Source organism: Sturnus vulgaris, chromosome 16 (genome assembly GCF_052056855.1).
Source record: "Sturnus vulgaris isolate bStuVul1 chromosome 16, bStuVul1.hap1, whole genome shotgun sequence".
NCBI lineage: Eukaryota > Metazoa > Chordata > Aves > Passeriformes > Sturnidae > Sturnus > Sturnus vulgaris.
In genome coordinates, this window is record NC_142258.1 from 3,418,622 (window position 1) to 3,439,524 (window position 20,903).

The 20,903-nt window shown below is 53.6% G+C and overlaps 2 protein-coding genes across 6 annotated transcripts in view; one reads left to right on the forward strand and one right to left on the reverse strand.

The window, feature by feature from the left end:
* TNRC18 (trinucleotide repeat containing 18) overlaps positions 1–14,359 on the forward strand; it is a 54,843-nt gene extending 40,484 nt beyond the window's left edge. For all 4 annotated transcript variants that reach the window (XM_014870601.2, XM_088174299.1, XM_014870610.2 and 1 more), the window contains 13 exons: positions 1,345–1,584; positions 3,522–3,964; positions 4,726–4,890; positions 5,693–5,834; positions 6,181–6,298; positions 6,563–6,638; positions 7,014–7,122; positions 8,036–8,152; positions 8,426–8,590; positions 9,138–10,444; positions 10,734–10,970; positions 11,411–11,485; positions 12,055–14,359. In XM_014870601.2, the coding sequence (XP_014726087.2) occupies positions 1,345–1,584; positions 3,522–3,964; positions 4,726–4,890; positions 5,693–5,834; positions 6,181–6,298; positions 6,563–6,638; positions 7,014–7,122; positions 8,036–8,152; positions 8,426–8,590; positions 9,138–10,444; positions 10,734–10,970; positions 11,411–11,485; positions 12,055–12,261 (3,401 nt within the window). In that variant the 3' untranslated portion in view covers positions 12,262–14,359. The remainder of the gene's footprint in view (positions 1–1,344; positions 1,585–3,521; positions 3,965–4,725; positions 4,891–5,692; positions 5,835–6,180; positions 6,299–6,562; positions 6,639–7,013; positions 7,123–8,035; positions 8,153–8,425; positions 8,591–9,137; positions 10,445–10,733; positions 10,971–11,410; positions 11,486–12,054) is intronic.
* Positions 13,981–20,013, reverse strand: SLC29A4 (solute carrier family 29 member 4). Of its 2 annotated transcripts, XM_088174301.1 has the most exons (10): positions 19,845–20,013; positions 19,066–19,197; positions 18,851–18,964; positions 18,643–18,771; positions 18,122–18,196; positions 17,534–17,799; positions 17,311–17,446; positions 16,594–16,781; positions 16,098–16,338; positions 13,981–16,024 (listed from the first exon to the last, which is right to left on the reverse strand). In XM_088174301.1, the coding sequence occupies exons 1-10, from the start codon at positions 20,002–20,004 to the stop codon at positions 15,882–15,884; spliced, it is 1,584 nt and encodes a 527-aa protein (XP_088030427.1). In that variant the 5' UTR covers positions 20,005–20,013; the 3' UTR covers positions 13,981–15,881. The 2 variants fall into 2 exon arrangements, with proteins under 2 accessions (XP_088030427.1, XP_088030426.1); XM_088174300.1 differs by having other exon boundaries at positions 17,311–17,799.
* Positions 20,014–20,903: the final 890 nt, after the last annotated feature.

Sequence of the window (20,903 nt, forward strand, 5' to 3'; positions counted from 1 at the left end):
TAACACTTGTGTTATTGTATTTTTTTTTTCTGAGCAACCAAGTGTTGAGGACGTTTTTATCTATCCCAGAGGGCATATGTGAAAAGAAAAGGATTTTCATGTTCATTCCAGCTCATTTTGAAGGGATCTGGTTTCTCATTTGGCTGGATTTCAGACACAAGGATAGTGGCTGGTAGGAGCTGGGGAGTGGGCTCACAACAGGGCTCCTGCTAGTGGTGGAAATTTTCCAGCAGCCTCAATGATCCTACTTAAGCCCTCAATTTCAAGAGAAATGAAATATCTTTTCCAGACCCGCTTTTCTCAGTTAAATATATATATTTTTATAGATCTGGGTGCTCATATATGTGTGTGTATAAGTGTGTGTGTGTGGTATATGTGCATTTGTCAAGTGGCTTGCTTACTAGCACTCACTGGATGAGATGCTGTTAAAATTAATTGCCTCTGAGCTGCTGACAGACTCTTGGGAAGCGCTGTAGGGAGGGAGAGGTGCCACTCTCAGAGCATCTACCCCCAAAATACCTGCTGCGTGCACACCCTAGAGGAAACCCTCAGCCCACTGCTCTGCAGGTGTCAGTCGAGGCAGGCAGCGAGGCTGATTTCTCTGCCAGAATTAGATTTTGGCTGTGGGCAGCTCTTCCTGCCTATGCTGAGCTGGGCTTCCCTATCCTGAGCTGTAGAGAGGGAAATGAAAGGCACAGAGAGAGTTCTGAGGCAGTGTTCAAACACTGCTCCTTGTCTCCAGCACTACCTACACTTTCCTCCCTTATGCATTCCAAATCCATTGCTTTCGAATTATTATTTCTCCCCCCTCTTTGCATTTTTGCTTCCTGCCCCTTCTCCTCCCTGTGTCCCCCTTGCCTCCTGCCGTGGCACAGGCTGCTCTCTGGTATTCCCCTTCCATGCTGATCTCTGGTTCTGATTACACTAATGGATTTTGTTATGGAGGAAGTGTTGGTGGGCGGGAGGGGAATCCCACAGCTCCCAGGTTGGGATTTTCAAAGGAATTAAGCTTTTAATTCCTCCTGAAAGCTGTAGGGAAGGGGTGCCTGGCATCCTTTTAAAATCTGCCAACACCCTGCTTTTCCCTCCCTTGCTCTGAGTGGGTCTTTGCCGTACCCTGTACTGCTGTGTCCTTGCAGGGTGGTGGCAGGCAGGGTGACACCGGCTCTATGGCTGCAAGGACACGTGTGTGCCCATGGCCAGCATCTTGTGGCTCAGTCCTGGGTGGCTCAGTGCCACTTAGGTGGGCACAGAGCAGCAGGAGAGTTGCGGCTCGGGTTGGGAATGTGGCTGGTGCACAGCTCCGTGAGATTTGTAACGGGCTCCCTGTTCTCTGCGTGCCAGATTCCAGCTCAGAGGAGGAGGAGGATGATGATGAGGAGGAAGAGGAGGAAGCAGAGGATTATGGCACGGATGGCACAGACAGGCTGTCATCACCTGCCCTGGATGAGAGTGGCCTGGGCCTTCTGGCCAGGTTTGCTGCCAGCGCCATGCCCAGCCCCATCGTTCCCCCTCCGCTCTCCATCATCCAGCTGGAGGCCAAGCAGAAGGCAAAGAAGAAGGAGGAGCGGCAGAGCCTGATGGGTGAGTTCTGTGGTGGGGGGTGGTGCTATGGGGCAAGGTGGAAGGTTTGGGAGGTCCCAGCTGTGCTGCAAGAGAGCAGGTTGTGTACCCAGACACTGAACTGCCCTTCCTTTGCTTTGGCTGCTTGCTCCTGATGCTGAAAGTGGAGAAAGTGACCTGATAGGGAAACGAAAACCAGTCACGGACATGGCAGGTTAGCAGCTGCAGCTGTGGCTTCCCTAGGGACAGCTGTGACTTTGTAAAAGTTTCCTCTTTTCCCGCTTGGCAAATTCTCAGCAAGACATGCTGCAAAGGCAAGCAGTGGGATGCTGCATCCCCGTGGACAGAGTGCAGAAGACAGTGAAGTGCTGTTAAATTTTAGGGAAGGAAGCTTGTGCTAAATGCAGCTGATCTTTGATACCCAAGGGAAGCACAGACACCCAGACAGAAGAAAAACTCTTTCCATCAGCCCATCCCATCAGCTTCCTTATAGAAACGAGCCAGTGAGACTCGAAACAAGCATTCCTTCCTCTGCTCATGTGTTTGCAATGCCAGAATCTGGGTTTCTGCCCTGCCTCTGTCTCAGTTTCAATGTGTTGAGAGTTTCATTTCTTCCCCTCCCCATGCCCTGCTGCACAAGTGCCCATTGGTGACATTGTTCCTGGTCAGACAGATCTATATGGGTTCCATTTATAAATTCTCTATTAATATTTATTAAGTGATAATGGAATTTATAGCATGCTTCAGAATGGAAAATGATGTCCTTCTCGGGAGCCTGGCTTGTTTTAGCACTGTTTCCATGCTATATTAGGCTTTTGCCAACTTGTTCCAACAGCCTCTGCTAAGAATTTATTGTCTTGTAACCTGCCCTCCTTGAAACTGGAAGCATCTAGAAATTACCTCATGCAGTACTGAGAGAGGAGAAGGAGTGTTTTAATTTCCAATGGGTTTTTCATTTTGAGCCTTGCCAGCTTTGTTTTTGACATGCTGGTTCTTTTTCTTTCATGCTGGGGCTGTCTCAGGGGAAGAGGGTTGGGTAGAAGATGAGAGCAGTTTTCTGCAGACTGAATTTACCCAGGAAAGTGAGTGTATTTGAGAGAAGGACCAAGAGAAGATGCTTTCCTTGCTTTGTGCTATGTACATTTTCATTTTCCCGTGTGAATGTTGTTTGCCTGCATCCTGCCTCTGTTGCTGGGTGTGTAGGTGCTGCCTCAGTTTCTCTTCTGCCCCTGGAAACATGATCTTGCTTTCCTTTATCAGGTTCAGGGGAACAGAGTGAAGGTGGGGGACAGCTTGGCATTACTGAAGTATTTCAGGCCTCTGGGTGCTGCTGTGCTCATGGTGCTGAGCAGAGGCCAGTGTGAGGGGAATTCCATTTGCCACAGACAAAAGATCATTTACCTCTCTTGACTTTAAAGGCGACTACTTGAGCCAATAAAAAGATCTGTGGTGTCTGTTGGCCAATGGGAAAAAATAAGCTTGAAATATGGGTTTATTCCATTTGTTAAAAGACATTGTTCTCCTGAAACAAAGGTGAAACTGGAGAGGGCTCTCAACCAGGAGGGAAGGGGGGGATCAGCTTGTGAGGCTTACGCTTGGTTTCAGCTGAGCAGCTTCTTTTTGAGGAGAGGCATGATGTTAAAGTATCTTTTCTCTTCTCTGCAGGGTTTTGCTTGTGGGAGAAGGGAGAAAATGGAGGCAGGGAACACACTGAAGCACACTGCCTGAATTGTTGGGCTCTGCTTTGGAGCAGGGCAGGCTTAGTTCCAGGGAATTTCCACAGTGTTCTATGGCTCAGAAATGGAGGTCTGAGGGATGTGGGGATTGGAAAGGGGAACAAGCAAGAGCTCTGTTGAGCAGGCACAGCATCTCCCATGGAGCCCAGAAGTTTCCAGCAGGATGTGTCCCCTCTTGGCTCAGGCAGGGCTTTGACTGATGGTTAAATCTTTTGCACCTAGGGACAGAGTTCGAGTACACAGACTCGGAGAGCGAGATCAAGATCAGGAAGAAATCTCCTTCAGGGCTGCTGCGTGGGAAGAAGGGGCCGCTGGAGTCCAGCAGCCTCCCACCAAGCCAGGCCCCCAGCAGCATTGACTCCGCATCTGGGAGTGCTGACAAGGCCAAGCTGGGCTCTGAGAAAGGCCGCAAGCTGAAGAAATTTAAATCCCCTAAGGACCTGAGCTTCGAGTTTGGGCTGGAGGCCAGCGACGATGACCTGTGGAACCGGCGCCGCAGCGAGCGCATCTTCCTCCACGACGCCACCGCGTCCTCGGCCATGCTGACATCCACGGCGCCCGCCAGCTCCACCCCTGTCTCCAAACCTGGGCGCTGTGGCAAAGGGGCCCCCATGAGCCCCAAAAAGGAGAGCAGCAAGGGGAAGGAGAGGAAGGAGCTAAGCAAGGTGAGGAATGTACTGGCCAGATTGGGGAGCTGAGGATGAGGGGAGGGCAGTTAACTCTGCTAAAGCAGAGAGTTGAGTCCTGTCTCAGCATTTCTTTGGCTGCCCCTTGTCAGTCCCATATACACCTGGAGGCTCTGTCAGACTTGGATCTGACTTGCAGGGAATAAAAGCCTGTTATGTGTGAATGGAGCTGCTTATTCTGTCACCCTCCCAATCCATTCTGTTTGGGTGGCCAAAGTTGATGATCCTGCATTAAAACAGCTCCTGTGAAATCTCTCTCCCACTTTCTGCATGAGCTTGTCCTCTTGCTGACCCATGGCCCCCAGAATGGCCTTTAAGGCTATTGACCTTTTATATGGTGCCTTCTGAGGTCTGTCTCTGGCTGGGGGTGCCAGTAGTCTCTGGGTTACTGGCTTTTCATCTGAGCTGAATGCTCAGCTCCCTCTGGCTCCAGTTCAGTAATGGTAGTGTTATGGAAGAACATTGATGGGGAGAGTTAGACAAGTTAGTTGTGACATGAGGCCAACTGGGATCTTCTTGGAGCTCTTTGGAGGAAGATTTGATGGGCAGGAGTTGCTCGCCAGGCAAATGAAAAGCAGAGCTAGGAGATGTAGGATGTGATGTTGGCAGTGAACTAACTGCTGGCTGAACACAATCCTACCTGTACACAGCCTGCCTTGCTCCACCTTTTCCCTTTCCTTGGACCCAGATCTTTACCAATCTTCTCTTTACTGATGGAAGTGTTTTGTTTTGATTTTTAGCAGCGGAAGAAGGGTAAAGAAACACCCTGCTGCTCCTCCTCCTCATCTATGTCTCCTCCTGGCATCCCCAGCTCCCCCTCTGATGTTCGAGTCAGCCTGGCAAGTGCCCTGAGCTCCACCAAGAAGAGCAAAGCTAAGGTGAAAGCCAAGGAGGTGAAGAAAGAGGTGAGGAGCTGGTTCTAGTGTGGCTGGACTGGCGTGTGGCTGGCAGAGCCCTGCTGTATCCTGGGCTGTTGAAATGTGAGGGAGGGAAAACAGAGGTTCAGGTTTTGCTGGGTATGTTGTAAGCAAAGAGCTGGTTTGAGAAGCCTAAAATCCAAAGGAGACTCTCAAATAGTACCTGCTGCTACCATCTGGTGTTCATTTGCCTCCATCCCCCAAATTAGTGAGCAGGCAGGATTTTCTCTAAGGCTGCCACAGGGTGGAGGGAGCTGTCCTTACATGGACAGCAAGGACCAAGGAGATGGTGACAGAGTAGCCTTGCTCAGCACTGGGTCACAGCTTGTTCCTGCTCCTCTGCTGTAGCCTGTCATCTCTCATAACACACACTGCTGTCTTCTCACATGATTTTTCTGTGTGATGCTTATGGTCTGTGTATAACAGTAAGGAACAGATCATGGAGACTGGAGAACACATAGTAACAGTGCCTGATGCCTGCTGAGTGAAGGCAGAGGCTCAGGAGCACTGTGGTGAATGCAGAGCAAAACTACAGCTCCACAGCATATCTCCCAACCTCCAAGAGTGAGGATGTGGGGAGTAGCTTTTGGTCAACTGCTCGTGATGCTTGGGGATAAAAGCAGCAAAAAGTTTGGGTGCACTCACTTAACTGTTTGTGAGATGGACATTCCTGAGGATGGAGACAGGATTGTCCCAGTATTCTCAGGTTATTTTTTTGCTGGAGGAAGGTGAGATGGGATCAGATGTTTCCTGTGGTGATCCAACTGATGTGCTGCTTGTTCTCTTGCAGAACCGAGGGAAAGGAGGAGCTGTCAGCAAGCTCATGGAGAGCATGGCAGCAGAGGAGGATTTTGAACCCAACCAAGACAGCAGCTTCTCAGAGGATGAGAACATCCCACTGAGCATGCTGGTTGAGAGGCCACCCACACCAGGTAAGGGCAGGATTTTACAGGTAGAGGAGCTGGGCAGGTTTCCCAGGGCTGCTCAGAGGACAACTGTGCTTGTTTCACACATTCTTCATCTAAAGCCATGAGTCTTTGGGGTGCAGATACCACTTTTTCAGTCAATTCAATAAAAACTAAGCCTGATCAGCACAGCTCACTGTGACATCTAGTTGAAGCCCAGTCTCTTGAGTTGCCCTATTTTCATTTACTGGTTTGTTATTATTATCAAGAGAGGGGGCAGTGATGCTGGCAATCTGAAGTTTCCTTTTCCTCTCACTGTCTCTTTCCCATATGTGATGCTCTGTAATCCTCATCTTGCTCCAACCCCTCCCAGCTCCCCGCTCCTGCATCATTGACAAGGATGAGCTCAAGGATGGCCTGCGTGTCCTCATCCCCATGGATGACAAGCTGCTCTATGCTGGGCATGTCAAGACAGTGCATTCACCAGACATGTGAGTTGAGGGGCTGCCATATCCACCTAGGATCTGCCAGGAAATGGGGACAGAACTACTGCACGGATTGGTTTGGGGGTTGTGTAGAGCTGGCTGCCCAGAGACTGACAGGCAGGGAGGGAAGGAGAGTTCACTCTGGTTTATCAGCACTGAGGGAAATCCAATTATCTCTCATTAAGTGCTCTCACATCCTCGGAGGGAGGCGTTACCTGGTGGGAGTGGTGTCTCCCATGTGCTGTGTCTGACCGAGCCTTTGTGTTTCAGATACCGGGTGGTGGTGGAGGGTGAGAGGGGAAACCGTCCCCACATTTACTGCCTGGAGCAGCTGCTGCAGGAAGCGGTATGTGGGGCCAAAGGCTGCCTGTCCTCGGTGCCCACGCCCTGTTCTGGGGTGGGGTAGGATAGCTGGGAGCTCTCTCCTGCTCCAGCTGCAGGGATGCCCTGGTCCTGCCCCCATGGTCAGTGTGGGCAGAACTCCCCTTGCTGAGCTCGCTGCCCCATTGCCAAGCTGCCCCACTGGCAGCAGGCACTAGTCCTGCACTCCACCAGGGGTGGTTCTTCACAGGTGGCCCTGTGAGCACACAGGAGGCCATTCCCCAGCAGGGAAACTGTCCCTTGCCTTCTCCAGAGCTGCTTTGCTCCGTTCCAGGTGTGGTGGGATGGTCTGTGCTGGTGCCAGGGTGGTCAGTAATTGCCTTCCTCTTGCCCTGAGCAGATCATCGATGTGAAGCCCCCTTCAGTGCGGTTCCTGCCCGAGGGCACGAGGATTGCAGCCTACTGGAGCCAGCAGTACCGCTGCCTCTACCCAGGGACAGTTGTCCGAGGTAAGGCCACCCTGGCTGCTCTGTGCTCTGAACCAGGGGTATCTCAGCCCTGTGTGTCCTCAGGGGTATCAGGCTCGTCTGGGGAAGCCCTGAGCTCTGCTGTGAGTGTCCTGGAGGTCAAAGCCTGTTCTCTCCTCCAGGTCATGCCCCTCTCATTAATGATGCAGATTTAGTACCATCCTGCAGGTTTAGGAAAAGGTTTGAGCAATTTAGGAGTTTAAATATATCAAGGACATTTAATATATTTCAGAAAATGAGAATTTATTCCAGGCATTGATTATTTCTGAGGCTGTGGAGATTTCTAAATCACCTGGACACTCACAGCTTTGCTCTGACACAAAACTCTCCAGTCTGGTCCCATTAAAAAGTTGGTGAATGGCTCTGGACAGTTCTGCCGTGGCTGGTCTTGTTTTTTGGGCTCTTGGTCATACCACCTGTGTAAAAGGGAATAATTACTTTTGATGTATAAACCAGTAGTGCTGATGCAAGAAGAGAAGGTTAGAACACAGTTTATTTCTCTTGGAGAAAGTGAAAAGCAGCAGTTTATGATGGCTGAGAGTAGTTAAAAAATGCAGATAAAAATTATATTTCAGTGAAAGGACAGAAGTGAATATCTGCAAGAATAGATGGAAATAGTGGAGAGAGATGAGAAGTCAAATTGGAATATTATGTTCTGGAGCAGTGCTGCTGATGGGGGATTTCACACCGAGTGGGCTGGTTTAGTATTATCAGGGACTTTCCGTTGCAGGGTGAACCTTCTGTGCCCTCCCTGCACAGCCTAGGAAAGGTGAAGTGGGAGGCTTTGCAGCTGGTGCAGCACCCCTGTCTTTCCCCATGTCTCCACTTCCTTTACTCTGGGGTCTGTACTCTGATGTTTGTTCCTAATCCCATCTTCTGCTCCCCCATCTCACAGGAACCCTGGATCTGGAGGAAGATGGTGATCTCATCACAGTAGAGTTCGATGACGGGGACACGGGACGCATCCCACTGTCTCACATCCGGCTTCTCCCACCTGACTACAAGATCCAGTGTGAGTCTTGCCATTCAGTTTTTTGCAAGACACTTCCCACTCTGACATATATGGAGTTTCAGGCCACTTTCCTCAAGTTCTGGGACAAGTTCACAGACTTTCAGTCACAAAGATTGCATCATTGATTATAGAACACAGAGCTAGGATGGGATATCACCCATAAGGAAAAAGGCCCAGTACCTAATGCACATTTGCTTGGGATACTTTCACTATATCCCATCTCTGTTTTATGTGTTTTTTGACTGCATTTGAACATCTCTCTGACCTGTCCAGGTGCTGAGCCTTCCCCTGCGCTTTTGGTGCCCAGCACCAAGCGCCGTAGCCGTAAATCCAGCAAAGACACTGGAGAAGGAAAAGAGGGAGCTACACTGGGGGCAGAGGAGCCTGTGTCAAAGGGCAAAGGGCGAGGGAGAAAGCCCAGTGTCAAGGCCAAAGCTGGTAAGTTGCCACACTTCTGGAGCTGAGGGAGTTCTTGCACAGTTCCCTTCCCCACTGTTCTCCCCAGGTTAGGGCTATTGCTTGGAGCAGGATTTGGGTGAGGATGGATGCACTCCTTGAGTGCAAAGCACCCATGCATCTCACTCTGCTGTGGCTCCAGTTTACAGGAGGCTGGCTTGGAAGCTGGCCTGTGCTGTGACAGCCTCCTTCTGTCAGTCAGGGATGTGGAGCAGAGTTCCTTTTTCAGCTGAGCATCTCTGTGGCTGTCAATAGGGCCAAAGGTGCAGGAGATTTGTAGTTTGGCTCTCCTGAAGTTGAAGTAGCACCCCTGGGCATTGTCCATCACTTCTCACAAGTACTGGCACCAGGCCAGGCTGCTCAGTGAGCAGTGAGGGCACCCCCTGTGTTCCTTTGGGGGTACCTGAGCAAGCAGGAACAAGCCATGCTTGGCCAGAGACCAGTCACCACTGGTGTCTGGCTGTGTCTGAGCTAATAAAGCCCATCTGGAGGGATAACATTGTGCCTTTGTGTTCCCTCCCTTCTGCAGAAGAGGCTGCCTTGCCTGAAGAGAAGGACCAGGTGGAGTCTTCACCTGTTACCTCCTCAGTCCCAGAGAAGCCGGCCTGCCTGAGCAAGCCAAGCATGAAGGGGTCACGAAAATCACAACCGCTGCCAACTGGAGGCTCTCCTGCTCCCACAGAGGAAAAGCGGTCAAAAGCCAGCAAAATGAAGATCTCCACGAAGCTGCACAGCCCCCCACAACCCTCTTACCAGCCTGCTGTGTTTGGCAGCATCCTCAGCACAGAGCCCTACAGCGATCTCCCGGGAACGCTGGCGGCCTTTGGCTCCAGCGATGCTTCAGTGTCCAAAGCCAAGGCCAAGAAAGGGCGGCCCACAGAAGAGACACAGGAGTTTGGCACCATGGTCAAGGCTCAGAGGAAGCATGACAATGAAATCTTGATCAAGCTGGACCATGAGGGTGTGATGTCTCCAAAGACAAAAAAGATGAAGGAGGCGATGAGGATGCTGGAGGACTCAAACCTGGCCAGTCGCAGAGATGGGAAGGGTATCTTAGGGCTGGGCTATTCTGCTGCTGTGACTGTAGAGGGCAAGCAGAAATCTTCCCGAGCCAAGGTGGCTGAGGGAGACCCTTCCCCTGCCAGCTTTGGAGGAAAGTTTGATGCCTCAACAGAGAGTCTTGCTGCTTCGAAGGACCAGGAAGAAAAGGCAGCAGCTCCTGAAGCTGTGGAGGAGTCTGAGAGCAACAGCAGTGACAGCAGCTCAGAGTCAGAGGGAGAAGAGGAGGCTGAGAAGAACCAAGGGGAAGCCCAGGACAGCAGCTCAGCCAGCTCAAGAGCGTCCACCCCTCTCTCTTCCTCCAACTCCTCCTCTTCTTCCTCTTCTAGCAGTAGCTCCTCTTCATCTTCATCTTCCTCCTCTTCCTCCACCTCATCAACCTCTTCCTCATCAAGCTCCAGCTCTTCTTCCTCCTCCACTACGGACGAAGACTCCTCCTGTAGCTCTGACGACGAAGTAGCCGAGGCCCAGCCGAGTTCCTCGGTGCAGCAAACCCTCCCACCCAAGCAAACCAAGCAGGCAGGGAAATCCCGGGCATCCTCCCACCCGCAGAGCCAGAAGCAGGCGGCGCAGCAGCCGGCGCAGCAGGCGGCGCAGCAGCCGGCACCGCCGCAGAGCAGCAACAAGAGCCGGCCCAAGAAGCGCGAGGGCATCCACCTGCCCACCACCAAGGAGCTGGCCAAGCGCCAGCGCCTGCCCTCCGTGGAGAACAGGCCCAAGATCGCTGCTTTCCTGCCGGCACGGCAGCTCTGGAAGTGGTTTGGGAAGCCCACACAGGTAAATGCTCCACAGTGCTCGGCACTCAGCGCTGGGGTTTGCCTTCTGGTGCCCCTTCCCTTTTCCTGCAGTGGTGGAGCTGCTGGTGTGCTGTGCCAAGTGTACAGTTTGCAGGGAGATGGGGGTTGGCTTTCAGTGTGTTGGGGAAGCCGTTCTGCATGGTGTATCTCTGTGCCCCAATTCCTGTGGGAATACTGTGCCAGCAGCAAAGGGATGCCTGCAGGACAGGGCGTGTATGGAAAATAGAGGTGATCCCTGACTCACCACTTGCATGATCCTCTCTTGGCAGAGACGGGGAATGAAAGGGAAGGCCAGGAAGCTGTTCTACAAGGCCATCGTGCGGGGCAAGGAGATCATCCGCATCGGAGACTGCGCCGTTTTCCTCTCTGCTGGCCGCCCCAACCTGCCCTACATTGGCAGGATCCAGAGCATGTGGGAATCCTGGGGGAACAACATGGTGGTCCGAGTCAAATGGTTTTATCACCCAGAAGAAACCAACCCTGGGAAGAAACTCAATGAAGGCAAGGTAGGCTGGTCTCCTTTGCTGAGAGGGTTGCAAAGCTCCTTGCTCCCTTTTGTTTCCAAGGCCCAGTTTGTTACTGGTACCCTGAAGGAGGTGGCCCCATTCTTTCATCTTGTGGGGGCTGCCTGTGGTGTAGGCAAGCCCAGTGTTGGCTCCTTGTAGAAGGGAGGGGTGGGTTTCTTTGTATTAGGAAATAAAGACTTCTGTGTTGGTCCAAAAAGAGTGTCAAGAGCCAGATCAAGTCTTTAAAGAGGATGGGTCTGGTGCTCAGAAACACTGAATTTTGCACGTGTGCAGCTGGTTTACAGCAGGATTATTCCTAGTGGCAGTGGGCAAGGGTTGAAGTTCCAAAAGCACGTGTGGTGGGCGGTAGTTGATGACATGGAAAAACAACAAATTCACCAGGTTTTCGCTTCTATTTCCTCTTTTCTTCTTGGGCACAGCGCTGGGATCAGAAATCTGGCAGGAGTCTGGCCACAGCTTTGCAGGCATCCAACCAGAGGAAGGACTTTATGGAGGTTGGTAGGACTGGGGGAAGGCTGGGAGAGAATGCATGGTACCCTGTAACAAATAAATGCTACTGGGAAATGCCCCTCAAACTTCTCTGGCTCTTGCTTTTTGCTTCAGCTGCCAAGTCTGCAGTGCCCAGGACTTGGGATGGATATTTCTGGGAGGGTGGGAGTAGCTGCAGGTGCTGGGTGTGGGGAGGAGCAGGGAGCTGGGATCCAGCACCCGTCTTTGCATTTGCATCCTTGAAGTGAGGACGACAAACTCCTGGCCTCCGTATTTCCCTGTACCTGTGTTTGGCAGCTGCAGCATTCCCATCAGTGGAAGCCAAGTGAAAGCCAGGCCTCAGGTTCAGTGGGCTGGAGGGATTGTCCAGGCTGTCCATGGGTCTGTGCAGATTCCCAGTGTCCTTCCCTTGGGCTGGCTGTTGGGATGAGTGGGATGAGTGTTGAGTGTGAGCAGAGTCCTATCACTTTTATGATGAGTGTTTTTCCTACTTACTGAAGATGACGCTGTAAATGCTATGTGATCTAATGGCTCCTTTTTTCCCCACCTCCTTCCTTCTGTTCCTGTTGTGCAGAGAGCCCTCTACCAGTCCTCTCACGTGGATGAAAATGATGTCCAGACCATCTCACACAAGTGTCTTGTTGTTGGTCTGGATCAATATGAGCAGATGCTAAAGACAAAGAAATACCAAGACAGTGAGGACCTCTACTACCTTGCAGGGACCTACGAGCCCACCACGGGCATGATCTTCAACACTGACGGGGTCCCTGTCATCTGCTGACTGCCCAGGGGACACATGCCACCCCCTGGGAAGGGATGGGACAAACCTGAGGACGTGCCTGTTCAGACGACATGATTGTTTCTTTCAATGCTCATTTCTGTGTCACACTACAGACAGGAGAGCGCGAGAGACACGAGGAGGAAGGAGAAGGCTGAAGAGAGGGGTTGGGGAAGCAGTTACAGGACTTGAGGAAGATGCCGTTGGGGGGGGTGGTGGTGGTGCTTGAACCCCGAGGCTCTTCTGGAAGTGGCTTTAAGTAAGGTGACACTTGACCAACTTCTCCCTTCCTCCTTTTGGTCCAGGAAAGCACATGGGTCTTGTGATCATTTCACCAGCGGGACCCCCCGGCAGGAGGGATCCCTTTTGTGTCATTTTTCCCCATCAGTAACTCGGAAGCCACCCGCACATGGAAGGAGCCTCTTGCCTTCTGTGTGCGCTCCTCTCCGTCCTTTAGATTTTCTTTCCTGCTTAGTTTCGCATGACCCTTTATAGGAAGGACAGGGTGAAAGAGAAAGGAGATGAGTCTCTCTCAGCGCCTCGTCTCGATCCTCTCAGCGCCTTTTTGCTGTTCCCTTTCCCTGGAGGCCCCTCTGGCAGCGTGTGGAGCACGACAGGGCAGGGCTGGCCCCAGCACAGAGATGGTAGAAGAGAATCCTCTGGGCTGGGAGGAGCCAGGTGGAAGAGAAACCAACATCCAGTCTGAGACACCACCTTCCCACTGCCTTGAACAAACAGTCTGAACCCTCTGCAGCTCTGCACCCCTTCTGCCCTGCGAAGGTGCTGGAGGGAGCAAGCAGGTGGCAAGGGGGGGGTGACACGTGGCAAACAGACCTCGTCTTGGAGCGTGCAGTGAAGGGGCAGGAAACGACAGGGAAAAGCTGCTGCTTGGTGCTTGGAGGAGAGAAAATCAGAGGCCACTGGATCCCTCACCCAGCTTTTCCCACCATGCCTTGCCTGTGCTGAGACGTGGAGCTGCTGGGAAGCCTTGCCCATCATTTGGAGGGAACGGGGACAGTGTGAACCCGGCTGTGCCTGCCTGTGGCGTTCCCACAGCCAAAGCCCCACTGCCACCTTGGGCTCAGGGACTGCACCGTTCAGCTTCCTCCATCCACGGGGGAGCTGAGCTCCCCTTGGGCACACACCAGACCTGCAGCACCACCAGTGCTGCTCCGGGGTCACACCTGGCGAGAGGGAACACCAGAGGAGAACCTGAGAACAATGCACCATCCTTGCACTTAAAACAAAACTCCAAGAGACGCACTGATCTTTGCAACTCCCGACTCGCACTACGGATCGCCGGGACGCGGAGCGGGGCCCGGCTCGGCCCAGCTTAAGCCAAGGACAGATTGGAAATTCTCCACCCTGGCTGCCTACCAGAGACTGGAGGCTGGGGCTCAGGGGTGAGGGACAGCCCCACAGAGTTACCCCATGTCCTTTAAACAAACCACATGGTGCTGAGCTCGTACCATCTCCACCCCGGGCCACCGGCGCCTCGGCACGGCGGACAGTGACGGTTCTAGCCTGTACAGTTTTAATGTACCAAAAGACTCTTTAGCCCTCCTGTATTATAAGTCTTTAAATGGATTCAACTTTTTAATTATAAATATAAATATAAATATATATATATAAATATAAACTTTTTAAAACTGTGAAAAAAATTATGAAATTATAAAAAACAAAAAAAGAAAAAAACCCACAACGGCAGAAATGAACACAGTCTGACGTTTAGAATATTATTTTTTATTTCCTGTTGGATTGTGATTGTAAATGATCTGGGAACAGGCACACCCCCCACGCTCAAAGTGTACTGTACTTCTAGAAGCAAATTGTGTGAGCATATTTTAAAGAGCGAGAGAGAGAGCGCGCGAGAGAGATTTTATGCTAATGTTAAATAGAAAGCACTTAAAACCCACTGCCTTCTATGGAACACAAGGATATTTCAGACAATCGAGAGGAAAGGAGAGCCAGGTTTTTGTCTTTTTGTTTTGTTTTGTTTATGTTTTGTTTAAAACAATTTTTTTGGCATTCTGTTTGTTGGAGAACTCCGTGTGATCTTTTTTCATAAAAAAAAAAAAAAAAACTAATTGAAAAAAAGCAACCCAACGAAGCATCTTTCTTTGTCTCACTTGTCCTGACCGCAGGGTTTTTCTCTCCTTGGTGGCAATGATGGCTTTTTGGCTCAGCCCCTGCTCTGGAGAAAGACACAACCCAGGTGGCTTTTTGGGGAGAACCCGTCTGTGTGATGTGGTGGCACCGATGGGCAGGACTGGACACTGGAGTAGAGGTGTCTGCTGGACAGGGCCTGTGGGCTGGAGGTGTGAGTCCTCCCCCTGCCACCATGCTCAGGGCACCTTGTGCTGAGGATGAGATGCTGGATTTGCTCTTTTTGGTGTGAGCTGCACTTCACACAGGCGGGAGCTTGGCACAGCCAGACTCTCCTGTGCTGTGGGGGCCAGGTCAGGGCCAGGCCTGGCACTCAGTGGCTCCTTGGGCTTGATTCCCTGGGAGGTGGCACCCGCCAACTGGCACAGCGAGGTGCAGCTGGTCCCAAAATGTGGTGTTGGCACCTTCTCCTGATGGTTTCTGCTCCTCTTGGCCTGTTCCCTCTCCCATGTGCTGCAGTTTGCAGGCTGGCTCGGGTTTGGTGTAACCCAGTAACCTGTTCAACCACCTCAGGTGACAAAGGGGGCCCTGTAGATGGGGAGCAGCACAAGGGGCACCCCAAGACCCAACATGACAGGCAGCAGGCACCACCCTGTGTGTGTTTGCCAGCCCAGCCCATCACCAGCAGTCAAGTGCCACCAGTGCCAGTGGCACAGCTAAGGATCAGCCATCGTTGCAAAGACGTTTAATTATTGAATCAGCTTCACTTACGTCCTGTGCAATAAATCTTGAAGCTCAGCAGTGGCCTGCAGTTGGCACTGGCAGTGCTGTAGCCTTGGGACCCCCCCTCTACCCCTTGCAGTGGGGCAGATTCACAGTGTGGGGTGGGGGGAGGCAAGACCCTGCCTCTGTTATAGTTAGGGTAAAACAAGACACAATTTAAAAAAAAAAATCTTCTTTCCCCAACCATCAGAAGTGATTCGCATATTTAGGGAGGGACTGTCATTTCAAGCCATTCCTGGTGAAAACCTGCAGCACCATCAATGGAAGTCGAGACCCACCTTCCCAGAGCCTGCAGGACTGAAGGAGCATTTCCTTCCTCTCTTGCCCTTCTTCTTCATTACCAGCCCTCCATTATCCTCCTCCCCAGTGCTGGTCCTATTCCCTTTGGGATTTGGCAGTATTTTCTTCCTCCTGTCAATGGCTTGGTGCAAACAGAAGATCCCCAGCCTTCACTGGAGAGCTGCACATTGCTGATGGGGAGACCCCCAAAAGCAACAAGAACTGTCCCCTGGGGTGGGAGGAATGTCACCCCAAGCAGTGGCCCTGCACAGTGCCTGGCTGGGCAGCACAGGCCGTTTTGGAATGCCACAGCCCTGTGCCAACAGGGTGCCAGTCCTTGTCCATGCTGGGGTGGCTTTCTGGCTCCCAACTCCCTCTTTGAGGAGGGATGTGGGGCACTGGGGACCATGGTGGGAAGCAGGTTCCATCCTGTCCCCATTGCCCCACCCCAGGGCTCAGTACCCCAAGGTGAAGGAGCCATTGGAGGTCTCAGTGTAGAAACAGGAGCTGTGGGAGGTACTGGTGAGGCTGTAGGCAAAATAGGCCACGGCCGAGCCCAGCGTCAAGCCCGTCATGTAGGACACGGTCATGGTGTTCCCTGTGGGGAGGGACAAGGGCTGTCAGGGGGCTCTGGGACACCACGTGGGATTCCCAGGAGGGCTCGGTCCTACCTGCCAGCTCCCGCTGCTCCGGGCTCACTTTGCCTGCGGCCAGGATCATGGGGACGCTGCCGAAGTAGCCGTTGGTGATGCCCATGAGGAGGGAGAAGATGCAGGGCCAGGCGGGGTGGCCGAAGGTGGGCTGCCCATTGGGGTAGACACACATGATGAAGAGGGGGATGAAGACCACACGGAGGCAGGAGTAGACGAGGAGGTGGGTCCCTCTCCAGTCGTAGGGCAGGGCAGCCAGGATCTGCAGCGAGGGGCAGAGACTCTGCTGGGGGGGTGAGGAGGCCAGGGAGGGCCCTGCAGTGCCCAAAATGGGACAACAAGGAGACGAGATGGTGGAAAGACTGACTGCTGTGGGAACCCAACCTTGGCTGGTGAGTGCCAGCCTCACACTGGTTATACCCCCATGAGTGGAGATGAGCCTTGGTGGAGCCACGTTGCTTAGAAAAGGACACCAAACCAGGCAGAGCCCCACTGTGCTGGCTCTGGCCTCTCCTACCTTGCCAACGAAGTCAGAGAGGTTGAAGATGGCCATGATGAGGATGGGGAGCCATTCCCCCAGCGTGCAGTTGTGGATCTCTGACTCCAGCCCGGGAAAGAGGCACAGTGTGATGAAGTAGGTCATGGCGATGGAGAGCATGTAGGCCCAGATGAGGCGGGACACGACGTAGCGGTAGAGCAGCATGTCTGCCAGGGACAGGCAGCACAGCTCAGCCAAAACTGCAGCCCGGCCCCCTTTGCAGAGCCTGAGAGCTCTGTCTGACCTCCCAGAGGTGCCTTCCAAGGATGAGTTTGCCCCATGGTTTTGGGCACATCATTGGGAAAGGGATCATAGAATCATGGTTTGGGATGGAAGGGAGTGTTAAATATCATGCAGTTCCAACTCCCTGCCATGGGCAGAGACACCTTCCACTATCCTATCCCAGGTTGCTGCAAGCCCTGTCCAACCTGGCCTTGCACACTTTCAGGAATGGGGAAGCCACAGTTTCTCAGGGCAGCCTGTGCCAGGGCCTACCACCTTCACAGGGAAGAATTTCTTGAAAATATTCCATCTAATCCTGTCCTCTTGTCAGTTTGAAGCCATTTCCCTTTGTCCTGCTATTCCATGGCCTTTTCAAAAGTCCCTCTCCAGCCTGGGGGATGATCCTCCCCCATAACTCTAGCTCACCCATCATTCATCCCACCCCACGGACTTTCCCCCGAGCCCACTGCTCACCTCGGAAGCTGGGCCAGCTCCTCTTGATCTTGGGCCGAGGGACATCGAAGCGCATGTAGGTGCCACTCCCAGCCAGCTCAGCTTCGGGGCCGGGGCTGCCCCGGGGGGAGCTCGGCTGCCCCTGCTCCCGGTTCTCCTGGATGAGGGGAAGAGGGGACAGCAGTGCTGAGGTGCAGTGACAAAGAACCCCAGGGGCCGGCAGGGAAACCCACCCTTGGCTTACAAATCGCACGTCCTCGGAGGTGACATCGTGGTGGACGCGGTAGCCGGTGCCGGGGTCGGTGGCCCCGCGGCTCTCGGGGTGGCCCTTGCGGGAGCAGTCGGTGTAGTAACGCACGAAGCGCGTGCGCTTCACCAGGAGGTGGAGGATGAAGCAGGTCAGCTCCATGCCGATGGAGATGAAGAAGAAGATGACGGTGTTCTCCTTCTCGTCGGACAGCAGCAGCTTGGTGAAGATGCGGCTGAGCGAGATGATGACCCCGGCGGTGCCTGGGGATGTGGGGGAGCTGTGGGTGCTGGGCCCCACTGAACCCCAGCTCAGGGATCCTCATCGCCCTCCACCACGTGGATGTGATGCTTCCCGGTATAGAGGAGCCACCAGCAGTGATTTTGGGGTGATAAAACTCCCGGCAGATATCCCCACCCCCAGCTTTTCATGCCTTAGAAACCAGTGAACTCCCTGGTTTGCTGGGGAGCACCCTGGGGTGTCCCTGATCTGCTGGGCTATGCTGGGGCCAGTGGGGACCCAGGTGTGACTCACTGGGTCCCCAGGAGAAGGTGCAGGTCCCTGTGGTGGGATGTGGGTACTTACTCTCGCCCGTCATCACTCCCTGCGTGTAGCGCTTGGGCAGCAGCCCCGTGTAGCCATAGAAGCTGGATTGCTGCACTTCAGGAGAGATGCACAGAGGGGAGAAGGAGGGATTATTGCTGCAGCCAAAACTCCGGGAAGGAGGAAGAAACCCCAGAGAGAACCCATGTGCTGTGCCAACTGGGAGCTGCTCCTTCCAGCAGCCTCCTTGCTCCAAAAGCACGAGCACCCTTTTTTCCCTCCCTGGATGTTCCACTACGTCTGTTCCCACCCAGACTGGCCACCAGGTGTGGGGGTTTGGGATGCCACCATGGTAGCCCAGACCAGTTGTGTCAGTGACCAATACGTGGTTTGGTGCTGGTACCCCTGGCCAGTCCCACAATGCCTGGACAGAGGTGGAGGGGACAGGGCAGGGACCTGAGCGTTATAGGGATCAGAGGAAGTTGTCCCAGGATACCATGGCTCAGAAATGGGGCTGTTTCCCACCCCTACCTGCCATGTCCCAGCCCAGCTCTGCCACATACCTGTGCAGCCAAAGGCCACCACCCCGACAGCCACCAGGTTGATGGCGTAGGCTTGTCTGCGGCTGAACAGCTCCAGCCACACGTCACAGATGCTGACAAAGAGCAGGGGCCCCAGGGCGAAGAGGTAGCCTGTGAGGGGGAGACAGAGGTGGTGGCAGGGGCACAGCAAGAGGACAGCTCTGCCTGGGGGTGCAGGGACCCCACTCACCCACGGAGATCCGGGTGTGCAAGCTCAGCAGCTCCACCAGCGCGTTGTTGAGGATGACGGCCACCAAGGCCACCAGGATGTAGGTGAGGCTCATGTCAAAGACGATGGAGGTCCCTGAGGAGAGGAAGGTGATGAGGGGACAGGAGTTTAGCTCCCTTGGAAGTGGGATTGAGCTCTCTCCAGGTTTGGGGTGTTTAGAGCTGCTCCAGACATACCTGGGTATTTATGGTGCAGATAATCCACATCGGTGATAAAGCTGTTGTAGGGCAGGAGAAATCCCACCCCAGCCAGCAGCATGGCAAAATAAATCCCATGGTATCGATCCTGGGGCTCAGGGTCCTCAGAAACTGCCCCAGAAGAAGAAAGAGAGAAAAAGATGTGACAGTGCCACTGCTGCACTCCTGGGTCCCACGTCAGACCCCAGCCTTAAGGCAATGAAACAGCTCAGCTCCCTGTAGATGTACAAATAAACAGCCCCAGCTCTGAGAAGTTCCTTCTCTAAATAAAGACATTTCAGTGGAGACCCAGGAGGCAGGAAAACATCTGGGCTTTGGGGGTCTGGTGAGTTTTAATTGCAGCTAAATGTGCTGAGAGCCAGGCAGTGCAGGGAGCAGCACAAGGCAAGGTGGAGGAAGGGTCAAGGTGGGTGTGGAGGTGGACAAGGCTGCCTCAGGATGTGGAACAAGGCTGGGGTGAAACCCGGGACTGTCCCTGAGTCCTGCATGCAGAAAGATGAAGCTGCAGGCTGGGGGTGAGCCTGGCAGGAGAACCAGGGCACCAATCCTCAATTCCTTGCCAGCCTGCAGAGCCCACTGTCACGGGATGTGCTGGTGGCTCGCATGGCTGCAAAAAGGGATGAAAAAAGGGCAATATTGTGGCATTCCAGACTATTTGTGGCTATTAAACCCATCCCAGGAAGCTCGCAAGTGGGTGGGAAACCAGCGGGGCACCTGGCTCCTGGCTGCGGGTCAGGTTGGGCTGTGCCTGCCCTCACCTGGCTCCATGAAGGTGAGGACACCCTTGGCCTGGCTGCCCCGCTGCAGCTCGTCCTCCTCCAGCTGGCAGCTGTCGAAGCTGAAGCTCATCACCACGTTCCCCTCGGGCGTCGCTGCCGGGCTCAGCTCCTTGAAGCGCTCGGCTCCCACCGAGCCCATCTTGGCCACCTGGGAGGGAGGGAGGGAGAGCAGTGGCACCCCCGGGGTGCACAGCTGGGACCCTGCTTCTGTGTCACCCCCGGGCCATGCCAGGGGTCTGCAAGGGACAATGGCATGTGGGTGGCCCTGAGCCTTCTCCACCTCAGCGGTTCTGATGTTTTTTTCCACCTGGAAAGATGATTTCCCCGAGGCAAATGGGATCCACCGACCTTCTGAGCACAAGTTTGGCTTTGGGGTGGTGAGCGTGGGGGACCCACACGAGCCACCCTCGAGGCACAGCCTGGCTCAGCACCTCACTGGGATGCCACCAAAGACAAACGCCACTGTGATTTCCAAAAGCAATTAGAGAAATTAATGGATGGAAACCACTCACGGAAGGCGGCTGTGGGGAGGATCCCGGCTGCCTCAGGAAGCCTCGCTCCCTGCAGGAAGCACACTTGCTCTGCTTTATGGCCTTTGCAGCATCTCTGGTGCCTGGGGCTGGCCGGGCAGACACACTCCTGCAGCTTTCAGAGAGAGGATGAGATTTGACACTGCTTTTTTCAGATCTGCTTCTTTGGGGGATCAGAGCCAGCATGGAGCTGCTCCAAGAGCTGCCAGAGACCCCAGCATCACGCCTGAGAAGAGCTGTGCTGAATGCATCCCAGAATGAGCTCTCCAAATACCTGACATCCTCCAGTGACCCCACCAGAGCCACCCAAAACAGGGTCCATCCCTGTGGTTCAGCCCCAGGGGGCTGCTCTGAATTCCTTGCCTGTCCCCAGCCCATCTCCTTGCAGATCTCCCTGGCATCCAGGAGTGGTGGTGATGGTGAAAAAAATCTCCTCCAAGGCAGTAGATTGAGTCAGGCAAGGAAGGAAAAATCAATGACAGTGATTTCTTTGGTTTCCCTGCCAGAC